We start from the raw sequence: 13,892 nt of genomic DNA, 5'->3' as shown, positions 1-13,892 counted from the left end.
AGTGAGCCGTGTCTGACTTGAATTGTAGACAACCTGAAATAGGGTCTTGGGAGGGGGATGTATGATCTGTTCCGTTGACCTTAATTTTGAAATAAAAGTCTTTGACCTGTCACAGTTAAAAGAAAAATTTGAAATACAGTCAATGCAAATATTTTTAAGCCTTGTTAGAAAATTCAGACAAGATGCAGCTGGCACCATGTGTTCAACCATGAGTTCATTCTGCAATGCTGTAAGCACTTACCATAGTTGACCTAACCATTCCTTGTAAAGGAAATAGGCGTGTACTGCCCTATTCATGGTGAGCAAGCTGAGGCAGAAGGGACCAGAGAAAGCCTTCTCGAACACAAGTCCACCAGTTTGTTTAATAGACCCTCTTCCTGCATTTAATGGCATGCATGCAAGAAAACTGTAGATGGAAAATGACTCTTGGCAAAACAGAAATTTTATTAGAAATATCTGCTTTCTATTAAGTTTCTTTTGAGAGAAAGAAGGGACTTTTTGTGCAGTTTGTCAGTGGAAGCACTTTCTTTCAAAGTTACATTATTGTTTTTTAAATTTTTTTTTGCTAATCCAAATTTCCAATTTGTTTTCCCTCACACTTGGTAAGAAGAAGCAAGTAACAGTTTGAGTGGCTGACCTCTGCCAAGTTCAGATTGTGCCTTCTCATGCTCAGTCCTCGTGTGGTGTTTGCTGGGGCGCTGCCTCAGCCACCAGGAGGTGGGAGCTCCCCGGCCAGGCTGTGCCCATCGGGGTGTGCTCAGCCTTGGGCTGCCCGCTCTGGAAATCTCTGCTTTCCACCCCTCTGAGCTTCATGGCACTGCTCCTCTGGCAGGGGAAATGAACAAAAGGAAACTGATGTGATGTGGGAGAATAGAAAGCTGGGCGTCAGCCTGTGGTTAGGACTGCATTGACCAAGGCTTTGCAGTGTGTTCAGTGAAGACAGGGCAAGCAGAACTTGGCTTTTGTGGGTTTTACAGTTCTCTCTGTTTCCTGAGTTACTTCGTAGAATTTTTCCATAATTAGCAATATGTCAGTTGAGAGTAATGATTTGGCCTCTTGCTAGGACAGCCTCAGGATTTGTAGCTTCATGTATTAAAACAAATTAAGAATATTTAAGCAGCCAGTGCATTTTCTGAGTTGCTGTGTGCTCACTGATGGCCAGGTGTATCTGCCTTTCTCCAGCTTCAAAATAAATGGTTTAATGATTATGTGCTGTTTCAAAACAGAAAATGGGAGGGACCTTTCTCCATTGTTTTACAGACCTGATTAGCACTCTGAAATGTGTTCCTCTGTGATGGGAGACTACATGATGGCTAAAGGAGTTTAAATAATGTTTGTACATTAATGAGACATTGTTCTCAGGAGCCTTTTGCAAGGTGTGGTTTTGGGTTTATCAGAAGAGCTTTTTTTCTGTTTTCTTCTCATCATCCCACACCCCCCATATCTACTTTTGGGTGGCTGAAGTACAGTGATACTGGAAGTAGAAAAGGGAAACAGATTTCCAAGTATGTAAGTGTTTCCCAGATCTCATGTCAGCCCACCAGTCTTCACTCTTTTTTTCATGCAAAAATCGCTATTTTTGCATGAAATATGACATATCCTCCTCTTGTTTTTCTGTTTTTAATGGTTTTCTGGGTGAGTTTTTATTAATTTTTTAAAATTATTATTATTAAGTTTATTTTTTTTCTTAATTTTGCAAGTTTGGACCTAGAGTCTTAGCCAGGATGCTAACAACTGGACTTCTAAAAGTAAAGGATTAAAGTCTGATCTACCAAATTGGAAATGTTTTTTGTTTATCAAAAAAATTGCATTATTTCTTTTACTTTATTCCTTTTCAGTTTTCTATCTAAAAGCTGTAGTTGTAAAGAAATGTGATAAAACAGTAGATGTGTATTACTGTACTGATCATCCTCAATTTTCATTTATTTTCCCTGAAGCTCTCATCTCAGTTTTGAGATTGGAAGGGTTAAATTTAGGGAGAGAACACTCCCACAGATTAAGTCTTATGAGCATCTAATTTTTAAATGAACAGGAGCACAGAACAAAAAATCTACCTGAGACCTTAATTCATGTTAATTCTTTTCTAAGAAATAAATTTGGTTCTTAATCGTTAATTAGGAAAAGTGGATATATTGGAGAAAGTATAAGATAATGTTTAACTAACATATACATTAGTTCTTCACACTCTTCCATACTGTGCTTTTTGCAGTCCTGGACACACATAATTGCAGTGTCATCCATTAAGAAAGAAGCTTTCAGATGAAGAAAGGGTGGGAGAAGGATATTTTCTTGTACTGTAAGCTGTTAAAGATAGGGACTTTCTTTTGCCTCAGGAAATGGTGCTCTGCCCTTGTGCAGTTCCTTCATTGTTTTAATGCAAAGAAGTAATGGCACTGTTAAGAATAATCTGTTTTATCTGTGCCTCTGAGTCTGAAGTCATCATGTGCCACTGGAAGGCAATAGAAAAGCTGTGCTGCGTATAACTTTAGCATCATTTGGCAGAATGACTGTGGGATTGTGTTTGTGCTGTGCAGATTTTAAGAGGATACATTCTTGGCTGATAGCTGAGTTGCTGGCTTGGAGAAACAGTTGACTGCTTTTTGTCCTTGACTACAGTCTTCAATTTGCCTGGTTTTGCTAGTTCTTCTAGATCAGTCAACAACAACAGCAGACTTACCCTAATTTAATGTTTGGCAAATGCTTCTTGCACAGGCCTGTTCATTCTAAAACGGTGGTAAATGTGCTCCCCAATACAGTATTGTTGAAATGCAGCAACTGTGACACTGAGCACAGTGTAGGACAACCCTGCCCAGCAGTGTGGAGCGGGCATTTTAACCTGAAGGACCTGGGCACTGCCCTTGGGAACAGAGCCAGGAACTGTACAACAGAGGGAGAGACTGAGGATTTCTCATCCTCACATCTCAAATGCATTAAGGTGTATTCTATACAATCTTTGCATACATTGCTCTTCTATTATTTCTTCTGGCTTTTGTCTCTCCAATTTTCATGGAACTACCAGGCCTTTCTTCTGACAGGTGGTCAAATAATTGGATCACCAGAATACTCCTGTGTTCAGTTCATTGTGCTTGTGTTGGAAACTACTGGGGATCACTGCCTCATACCATGTTTGTACTGTGCTCTTGCAGCAGATTCAGGTGTCAAACATTAGTGCTGTTAAGCAGGTTAATGTCACTTTGTCAAGAGCTCAAGTAACCCCTAATGAAGCTTTCTCTCTTTCCCTCTGCAGGTGGTAAGTCGAGTGGCAGCTCAGCAAGGATTTGACTTGGATCTTGGATACAGGCTACTGGCAGTATGTGCAGCCAACAGGGACAAATTCACTCCAAAATCAGCTGGTAGGAAAAGCTTTTTTGATGTATTGTTGATTCTCAGATGATGATATTCTGTAAAAAATGCTACCTGTGACTGTCTTGCGTTCTGTAAAAAAACAAACCAGAAGCAAACACATATTTGGTGCTTATAGCTCTGTTGCTTTTAGCATTTCAATGGCATGCTCTTCTGAGGATACGTGACTTTGGAAATTTATATTTTCCCCAGCTAGAGCTGTTTGTTGCCCTATTTGATCTCATGGATGAAATGCTGCTTCCAGAAGCACAGATGTTTAGTAATTTCATGGTGGGAATGAACATACTCAGACCCCTCTGTCTTGGTAAACCATTGATTTTCTGTCATGTGTCAACCTCTAAATCTTTCACATCTGTTCTGCACTCCCTGGTATATCTATTGCAAAACTCATACTCCTTGACTTCATGTGCCTGTGCAAATAAGTACCATGGTTCCTTGTACATCTAGTCCTTAGAATTACAATTTTGAGCCAAGAGTAGGTAGTAATTCTAGTGCTGTAGTAACAAGTAGCCATTTTTCCAGTATTTTACAGCAATAAACTGTTACAGGTCTCTGATCAAGTAGCAATATTTGATCATGATGTATTGCCATTGCTCCTTCTAGAGATGTAGAAAATGCACTTAAGGGTCTTTCTGCTTCTCACATGTTCGATTTAACTGGAGCATTTAATTCTGGTTCTCCTTTTCTTAGCTGATGAATGTTGACATAATGTTCACTGGCTTGGAAAACAGGAAGATAATTGTTTCATTCCAGACTGAGTGTGGATAACTTTTCTGCTTAGTACTAAACTGGTATGCAGTCCTCATTTTGGAGCATCAGGAAAGGTTACCTTCTTCCAAAACAACGACTTTTGGCCAACTGATTGGGTGTTAATATTTCTTTTCATGTTCTTTTTCAGTTTTTATCAGCCCAAACATGGCTACCTTTTGTCCTAAGTGTTCTAAGCAGTTCCTCATGCAGAAGTGGCTTTCACATCAAAGCATATTCACTGGACTTACTGTTTTATTTTTTTGTATGTGAAGGAACCATTAATCTTACTAAATGTTGAATAAGCTGTCTGATTTTCATCCGGGAAAACTGTGTGGAGGATAAAACGTTCTGTTGACCAAGCACAATGTCTCTTTTTTCTGACTTCCTATTAAGTTTATCCATTAGTTAGCTATCGCATCTCTTCTTGGTTGTTTGGTTTTGGTTTTTTTTTTAAAAGCTTATCAAGGAAGAATTTCCAGCTATGACAGCATTAAATTTTCTTTAAAAATTTAGTTTTTCCCCCCTCTTACTAATTCTTCTTGATGTGCCTCTCCATCAGTGTGTTAGAGGAGGTGAGGTGGAGAGTCAGATGTTGCAGTTCTTTTCCTTTAGGGCTCACTGGGGGAGTAGACTTGAGAACTGCTGGTCAGTCATCATGGTCTAGAAAAACCCAATGTCAGTGTTTGATTTCTACCAGTAATTACTTCTTTTGAGGAACATATGTGAGGTTTCTTTTTAACTTAGTGCTCTATACAGAGTTCACTCTTTCCCTTTTTAATTGATAGAATACAGGGAAAGCTGGTAAATCACATGCTCTTCACTTGATATATTCTAAAACCCTTCTCATTCCTTACTTCCTATTTCTCAGTTGTATATAGAAGTAATTTATTTTCAATAACCTTAAATATTTGGTTTCACAACTACTTTGGTTTTACTGTGTGTACAGTTGTTTCGCCAGGTCTTCCTGGGGTTTCATCATGCCCATCTACACTATCCATTTTGTGCTCTTACTATCTGTGTTAAATACTCATATTTTGGGGCATACCAGAACATATTTTGTGAAATTTCCCATATAGCCCCTACTCTAAGGAAGTCACATTCACAAAGGGGCTCTGAGAGCTACATCCTTGAATAGGCAGCTTTGAGAGATTGACAGACTGGGATTACAAATGTGAGGTCATGTCAGAACATACAGACTTGTTTTAAAGGGTTGTTTTGTTATTTTCCACATCAGAGTGCATTAATATTTGCTGATTTCTCGTACAGCAGTGGCTCTGCTCCTTCATTCAGTTTTGGTTAAAATGTTGAGCTTGTCCTTTGCTTTGCTTGTAGAGAGTGTGCTTCATTGAAAGCTGCTTTTTGTGACTTGCTTAAGTTGTTGTCAGGGATGCTTGCAGGTTGTTTTGAGAAACTCCTTCTGTTTTCTTTTGTATCTAATGAAAGACACCTTCAGCGCTTCTTCCAGTCACATTCCTGCAGAAATCCCTGATGTAGATATCAAATGGCATTAATTTTAATGAATAAGAATTTGTTTTTCCCTTCCTCCAGGCTTAAGGGGAATTTACAATGGTTTGCATTCATTCCTCCAAGTATGAATTTAATGCTGCCAATGGGATCGCTCTGGAAACATTTTTAATCCATGTTGTTTAGTGTCTGACATTCTTAAATGCTTGGAGAAAAAAAAAAAAGACTTTCTAATTAAAACATATTTGAGTAGGTGAACATTGGGGAAAATAATTGCACCAAATCCTTTCAAGGGCCATCCACTGTTGGTACCTCCTTACAGCTGGGGACAAGGCTTGTTGAGGGATGTCCTGCAGGCTGGGAGCCTGGAGGAGCCTGGCAGTGGTGGCTGGCAGCCTTGGCAGCTCTGCTGTGTGCAGCAGGTGGAGCCCTGCAGCCCAGTGTCCCTCAGGTCTGCTGGATGGCACAGATGCCTGACCCAGTGTAACCAGTATCCTGCTCCTGTTCCCCAGAATTCCCACCCTAAGCTCATTCAGGGAGCTCTCTGGCGGAAGAGCTTTTGCTGGCATGGCTTCTTTCCTGTTTGACTGCTCCCTGAGCTGTGTCTCTGCAGGGCCCCAGGAGAGTCAGGGTCCCCATGGCAGCGCCTGGGGATCTCACTTATCCCTGATGGAAGTGGGCTGGAGCCTGAGGCTGGAGGGCAGAGCATCCAGCTGCCAAATTGGCTCAACTCTGTGGGAAAACCACCCCTTGGTTCTTGGAAATGTCCTCATGCTGTTTCATCCCAGCTGGTTTGAGCTGTTCTGGTGGTGCCTCCCTGCTAAGCTGGAAGGAAGGTGCAGATGGCACAGCAGAATCCAGGCAGGCATGGGGGGAGGCAGGGAGGGCAGGAGGCTGCAGCTGGGTGGGGCACAGCCTCAGCTGGGGAAGGGCAGGGCACCTGACCAAGAGCTGTCAAGTCCTTGGCTTCTCCCATCCAGGATTGGTTGGTGTTGCCAAGACAGTGTTTGATGTGCTTTTTGGTGTTGTTTTACTTGGTCATTGAGATAGTTAGCAATTAGCTAATACAAATGGTTTTGGAGAATGCCTAGGGGAGTGGTTCATGCAGCATGAAAAGTATTAATAAGTTGCCCTGTGTGTTTTTAAATAGAAATGACGATTTAATGACTGTGTCTTTTGTCTCTGCTTTCTGGTGTTTGTACCTGAAATAATAGCTGCTGCCTTTTATTCTTCCAGCCTGTGCTGCTGCAGCAGGGCAGCAGCCTCAGCAGGAGGTCAAACACAGCATTTCCCACCCTGAAGACAAATGACAAAGCCTTTAGAAATATATGTGTCTCTTTTGGTGACAGCTGCTCCCCAGACCTTCCACTGCAAATTCCTTTGCCTTGTTGTGACACCTATGGGGAATGGCCCAGCAGGTTGGCTGCCTGCTCATTTGCTTCCAGACTGCAGAAACCTGAGTTGCTCTTAGTATGTGAGTGCATAGGTGTTTATGTATTCTGGCTTTTCTTCCTTAAACCTGAATCCTTTCTCTCTGAACAGTGTTTGCTTGGACATTTTCTCAGCATATCTGATGCTTTTGTCCTTCCTGTAGAAGATTTTAAGTCATTTGGTAGCTTTCTTTTAACTGTTCAAATAAGGTGGAGTTCAGCAGTTAAAGTGTTTATTAAAAAAAATAGGGGGGCTGGAAGAGAAAGAGAGAGAACAATTTTCTGTTCTGAGTTGTTTTTTTTTTGAAGGTACTTTATTGAGCTACTGAACTTCATGGCTCTTGTAGCTACTTTTCTGGTTTTGCTTTTGTCAGGAGGCCAAGCTGAGGCCAGACAAGGGGACGACAGGATGAGATCATACAGGGAGCTTTGTCAGAAAAGGCCAGTGTTCACTATCTCTGTAAAGAGAGAAAGGAAGGAAGAAGCCTGAGGGCAGAACTGTGCAGAAAAGGTACTTTAGCAGGCACCGAGCAGCTACAGCAAAAAAAATGCTGTGATAGCTTGGACGGGCAGCCAAATGTTGGCTGTTTGATAGCAGAAATAGCAACCTTTTTTGATATCACTTTGCTTTCAGTCCCTTAGGCTGTGCTTGGTGTGCTTCTGATTTCACTTCTCAAGAGCAGTACTACTTAATAGTCTTGATTTATATGAAGTATGCACTAAAACGTCATCGTATTTGTGGACTCTATATTATGGGGGTTTTTATTTCTTTAGCTTGAGTCATTGTACTGAAGCTGTGATATAAGAGGGCTGTTCTTGTGAGTGGAATGCCAAAGCTGTAATTAAATTGGGCCCTGGGTTAACAGGGGTATTCGCAGTGAGAGTGCTGGCAAATGGAGGTGTTAAAACATTACTGGACAAGATACTGAGACTGAAGGTACGTCCTGATCAGGATACATTTTCAAAGCAATAGTAGAGATTGGGCAAAGAGTATTTTGGTGTATTATCAAATCAAACTCCCAGAAATTATGTAAAAGGAGAGAAGAAATGATGCCATAATGTGAATGAATAAAAAGGTAGAAAGTAAGGATAACCTCTAGATCAGGGGGGACCATAGGGCTAGATTAACACTTTTACTAAGTTTCCAGTAATAATGTTCACATTATCTGTGGAGGCAAGGCAAGGTGACTAAAAGGATTACAAGTATAGAATAGAAATTACTCCAGCCAAGGCTGATGGCATCCCTCCAGCTTGAAGGGACCAAATGATTGACAGGCCTGTGTTAGGAAAGAAACAGTATATAAATTGTCAGTCTCATGCCTCACACCAAAGATTTCCAGCAAGTCAAGTCAAAATGGTCTTATACGACTGGAGAAGAAATGCAGATGCTGTATCTGCACTTAGGAAAGTGGCTGATAAGAATAAGTAAGCAGCTTTATGAGAGCAGCATAAAAGCTTGGGTTGTTTGTGAAGTGAAAGCTGAGCAGAGTTACAAAATGTATGTAAGTACTAACAAATGAACAACTCAGAACAAGAAGAGCTATTACACTACAGTACGGTATTGACACAAAAACATAATGCTGTAAATTGAATAAAACACTGAAATAGGTGGGGAATTCAGAATTATTAGGGTAGTTCCATTTAAAAAATATTTTCAGCTAGAATGACAGTGGAGAGTGATGGAGCAGAGTAAAGGAAAATGGAAAAGTAAAAGAGCCTTTTTAAAGATAAAATTCAGTGTATGAAATTGTGTAACGTGGTTCTTGATGTAGCTGGGAAGCTGGTTAAGAGCCTTTTATCTGTGTTGTCCTAAATTTCTACTACATTTCCATGCAGATACCTAATCCATTGGTAGTTAAAGTTGGTGTCCTAAAACCATCCACTTGACAATTCTCATTAAAATAAAGGTATTATTTTCTTTCAGCTGATACCTTCTGAAACAGCTTTTGGCATTGAAAACTGACTACATTTCAGGTGATCTCTAAGTTCACTTCCCTGCTCTTAGCACAGATTCTCACTGTGTGCCCTTGCCTGCTTTGTTCTCAGTTTTGTAGTTCTTTATTTTTGAAGCAAGGATAATAATATGCCTTCCATCTCACTTTTATTTATCTCATTTAATTAAATTCAGTCTCATGCAGTACAGAATCTACCTCTTCCTCTGTAGGTAGTTATGCAGTGCAGCAGAGCCGTGGCTTCAGCTGGGACACTTTGTTGTCATACAGATAAAATAATTCTGTTCTGGCACATATATTGGCAGGAAACACCTTTGTTGCAACTAAGTCTTTCTTTCCTAATGATTTATAGTATGGATACTACAAATAAATGAGTAATTAAATCTTAATTCATTTAGATTGTGGGGTTAGTCGTATTAGTTTCACTTAATGAAGTTGATAGGTCATTCACTCAGTGAAGTTGAAGGGCAACTTCCCTTGACCAAAAGGAAGCAGTCAGTAGAGCTGCTTGGTGGCAAGCAGCATGAATTCAGGTGTGTAGTCTCTGGCAGCCAGTTTAGGTTGGCTGCAGAAAAGGCACACTGGACTTCACCCATTTGTCCCACCCATGAGTTCACTCAGAGCAAAGCTCTGTCAGACCTGCAGTTTGGCAATTATATCTTGTACCTTGAGCCTCTGTCAGGTTGGCTTGACACATGGCAGACATGTCAGTAGTCAGCTCTCAAATATGTTGAGGTTAAGAGCCTGCAGAATGAGAAGCTTTTCCCCAATAGGCCTTATTTGTTTGGGTTGTTCCCTTCCTGAAAGGTGTGCTCCTTGTGCGTTTGATCTGTCTTCTGCTCACGGGAAACATGATCGTACTTGTGTCAGATTTTCATTATCCTCCTAGTAGCCAGGCAACTCCTCTTCATTTTCACTGGGAGCTTGAGGACCTCATAACATATCAATGTAGATAGGTATTGTTTTGGTGAAAATTCAGTCCATTTTTGGCATTAACTGTTCTGCTGTACACTTGAACACCTCTGTTTATAAAAGAGGTTGCATGGCTGAGCTGCTGCTTCTTTATTCTGACTAGCCAAAATACCAGGTGGTGTATCTGGCCTGTTCTTTTTGACATTTCACTGGTCCTTGTTACCATGGTACCAGTTCTGACTTTGAGAGATGTCACAGTAGAACTGTTGCCAGGTTGGAACATTTTTGCTCTAATGCCTTTATTATAGCACTTAAAGAAATTGTGGACACTCAGCTACAGCAACAAGCTTGCTCTGCTGTTTTCTTAGTCTGTGCCTTGGATTTCTTGAGGCTGGTACTTACCTGAATGCTCTCTTTGCAGCAGATTTGGTGTGTGGTGCATTAACTTATGCAATTCCTGGGAAGAATCTTTCCCTAAAGTGTGCAACACACTTCCACTTGGACTGGAACTGGCATTTCCCAGAGAAGACTTCTGTTGATCTCCATCAGTGTTTTCTGTCTTCTGCTTCAGGGATTCCATATGTGCTGAGAACAGCTGAAGATTTGGTAGTAGAGACAGCTTAGGTCTTGGTCTGGGTGTGAATTTTGATTTTTCATTTTATGTTGTTTTGAGTAACTTCCCTCTGAAGTTGAGGTAAGTCACAAATGGCACGTTAGAGGGGAGGCAGCTATGAAAGCCTACATATATTAATGGGAGAGAAGAAAGCAAACTCTTAGAAAGGCATTTGCCCTTTACGAGTTACCTTTTCTCAGCTTACAGCAAGCAGTCCCAAGCTTGTTCCCTTTTGAGCTGCAGTGCCTCCAAATGTCCCTCAGTGCCAGTGCTCTCTTGTTAGCCTGTGTGTCTTGGAGGCATTCAGAGGAGTTTGTGAGGAGTCCAGCTATGAGAACAGTTGCACAGCAACATCCATGGGGCTTCCACTGGGAGCTTCTGTGCTGCTGGAGGGCTGAACCACAAAAGCATGAACTGTGTGAATAGATCAGATCATCAAGCTCCAAGAACAGCAAGTTCACTTCCTAAATGCAATTCAGATTCCACTGCTCACATTTTCAGATCCAGCCCTAATTCTTCCAGGCTCATATGCAGCATGGAGTCAGCCTGTTAAAAAAAGTTCTTGCTCTGAGTGCTCTAGACATGATACTCTGAAAAACACAATGATTAGTAGGTAAGATGTTATATGTAGTATTTCTCTTTAAAAAGAGATTTCCATAGATAAAGTTTTGAAAAAAATGTTTCTATTTCATCTTTTCTGATGCTCCTATTTAAGCACACCTGTTAAAGTGTGCTGATAGCACAGTATTTGGAAAAGTTTTATGTGATACAATACATTTATTTAAATATCTGTGAAGAATAAACAAAAAACTGTAAAGATTCATCATCAGAGATAGTTATAATTTCTATCAGTCTTTGTGCAATTTCATGTGAGGGGATTCAAGAAGAAAGACCACAGAATAAAGGAAAATTGATTTGAAGAGAATTCTTAAGTAATATCTTCCCAAAAAAATGCATATTGTTCCTTATAACATGAGCTGTTTTTCTGAGAAGTTAGTAGAAGTCAATATGTTCATGTTTGATGAGGCTTTTGGATGGTTTCCTTTTTATGGATTGGTTTTGCCTCTACCTGCTTTTTCCAGTAAAATATGTAAAGAAAACCATCAGATTTGCTTTCATCTGCAGGTTTTCTGGATGCCAAGGTAAATAACTCCCTTTTTATTTTTTTGTATTCTGGTGAAAATGCAACGGTACATATCATTGTGAGACACTTCTGTGAATATTCCCATAAATCCAGACTTTATTCCTGACACTTCCATGTAAGGTAAATCATGCTTTGTAGCAGATATCAGTAACACTTGACTTGAGGAATACATGGAAGAAATAAGATGTTCCTCATGAAGTTTAGTAGCTTAGCAATAATAAACTCCAAAAGGTGTGACTCTAACTTGAAAAATAAGTTGGTTTGAATCTCATTTGTGACCCAAACCAGGCTTTTAGGAAAGTCTGGGTGTCAAGCCCAACAAACTAATACATGACAGTGAGTGTGTCTCTACTAAAAGACTTTGTATAGCTGCAGTTGGTTTTGGGGCTGAAGCTCATATATAAGATTTCCTTGTGTGATGGAAGGATAAAGTGATTGAGCATTGAGATGCCTGGATATTGTAGAGTCCTAAGGAAATCTCTTTGACTCTTACCTGTCTAGTAGGTATCTCAGTCATGTATCTGCTTTGCTGCTGTATGTATTTCTTATGTGCACTGTTACAAAGAACCAGTGTTCCTTCTTGTTTTGTATGAACTCAGTATCTGCTCAACTTCTGAGATTCACTCTCAGCAAAACTTAAAGCAGTAGCATTTCATGCACAATGTTGGCTCCTATGAAATATGTGATCAAACTAATGAGTAATTCAATCTCCTTCCATATATTCCTTATTTCTTTGGGAAATGCCTGCACTTAAGGTGTGCTGGGGCTACTAATTGCAGTGGATAGAAAAAGTTATAGTTTTTTAAATCCTGCCTGCCTTGTGCTGTTGTTTCCCAAAGCCCTGCTTAGGGCTCTATAGATTCTAACCTGCAGACACAGACATCGATCCTTAGTTTCAGGTTCACAGAATGGTTTGAAATGTGCATCTTCTAAAGCAAGTTCTCAAGGGAGGCATAAATTTAAACATTTTTAAAGGCAAGTATGACTGACTTGGCTCTGAACTCAATAATAGGAAGCTGAACAGGAGTTGCTCCTGAGGAAATAAATTGAACAGTGAACATCTGTGTACAAAGCAGGGTATTTGTTTCATGTGTGATCGTTTCCCTTATGACTGCCTAGTCAGACCCAAAAGGCATTAATCTTGCTCACTCTGGAAGATACTGTCTTTCCATCACCGAAAAAACAAAATGAAATTATTTAGTGTATTTACTACAGAAGCAATTTCAATTAAGGCAAAGAACCAGAGAGACCTCTAAGTTTCCAGCGTGAAAAATGAAGCACTGCTGGTCTAAAATAAGATTGTGAGAGGTTAATTGCCAGAAATTTATAACAGTTGCTGTCTCCCAGTAGGAATGTTGTAGTGGACCTAGTGGTCCTTGAAAAGCTACATACCATTGCAGGCAGTAAAGGGATTTTGCTTTGGATGTTTTCTAGTATTACAACCAAATGTGCTTGAAATAATAAGCAGTAGCTACAGTAACTGTCCTGACCAAAGCAAAAACAGCGAGGTACTGGAATTGTGTCAGTGTTGTGCTGTCTTGAGCAAAAGCAAAGATTTGGGTAGGTCTTTGTTAGACCCAAAATTGTGCAAGCCTCCTTTCTCTGTTCTGTTACAAAATCTAGCATGTCTTACAGGGCAGTAAATTGATTTTAAATTCTGATTTAAAATTTTATGCAGTTTAGCTAATTAGACATTCAGCACCTAAGATGAGCTGGAGAAGACCTAGACTGACATTTTGGTCTAACAACTGTCAAAATGGAAGAAAAAAAAAATGTTCCAAAAGAGAGAGATACTTTTCGTTTCTTTCAATGTGTGGAAAAATAATAGGTAAAAACAGAGTCTTTGATTGGAGGAAATTCAGTGTTCATTTGATTCTTTGTGGCCAATCATTGCTCCCAGCTTGCAGTGATCAAGGAGTGGAAGCTCCTCGGCCAGGGTGGTGACAGCACAGTGTGACAGCTGTCACTCAAGGAGCTCCTGTCTCTGAGCCACTGGGTCACATCAAGGGCATTGTGTGAAGCTGTGTGCTTGGTGTGGGGTCTTGCAGGTGCAGTTTGTGTTAATTGGGGTGGGGCTGGGCTGAGCCTCATCCCCCATGGGCACAGCTGTGAGCAGCAGGTGAATCCCATTGGAGCTGATGAGCCATGGAGTGCCCAGGGGCACTGAGCAACCACCAAAGGGAACAGAGGGCACACAGGGGCAGCGCATCAGCAGCAGGGGATAAAAGCCTGGGCTGAAGAACAAGAGGGGCAGATGCTTGCAG

At 40.6% G+C, this 13,892-nt stretch overlaps 1 protein-coding gene across 1 annotated transcript in view; it reads left to right on the top strand.

Moving 5' to 3' along the window:
- Positions 1–13,892, top strand: part of ZMIZ1 (zinc finger MIZ-type containing 1) — a 337,399-nt gene that overhangs the window by 208,855 nt on the left and 114,652 nt on the right. Inside the window, exon 6 of the mRNA XM_058810416.1 lies at positions 3,248–3,353. Within this exon, the coding sequence (XP_058666399.1) occupies positions 3,248–3,353 (106 nt within the window). The remainder of the gene's footprint in view (positions 1–3,247; positions 3,354–13,892) is intronic.

Source organism: Ammospiza caudacuta, chromosome 9 (assembly GCF_027887145.1).
Source record: "Ammospiza caudacuta isolate bAmmCau1 chromosome 9, bAmmCau1.pri, whole genome shotgun sequence".
NCBI classification, from domain to species: domain Eukaryota; kingdom Metazoa; phylum Chordata; class Aves; order Passeriformes; family Passerellidae; genus Ammospiza; species Ammospiza caudacuta.
The sequence above is the reverse complement of the archived record's forward strand: the minus strand, read 5'-3'. Positions and strand labels throughout refer to the sequence as shown.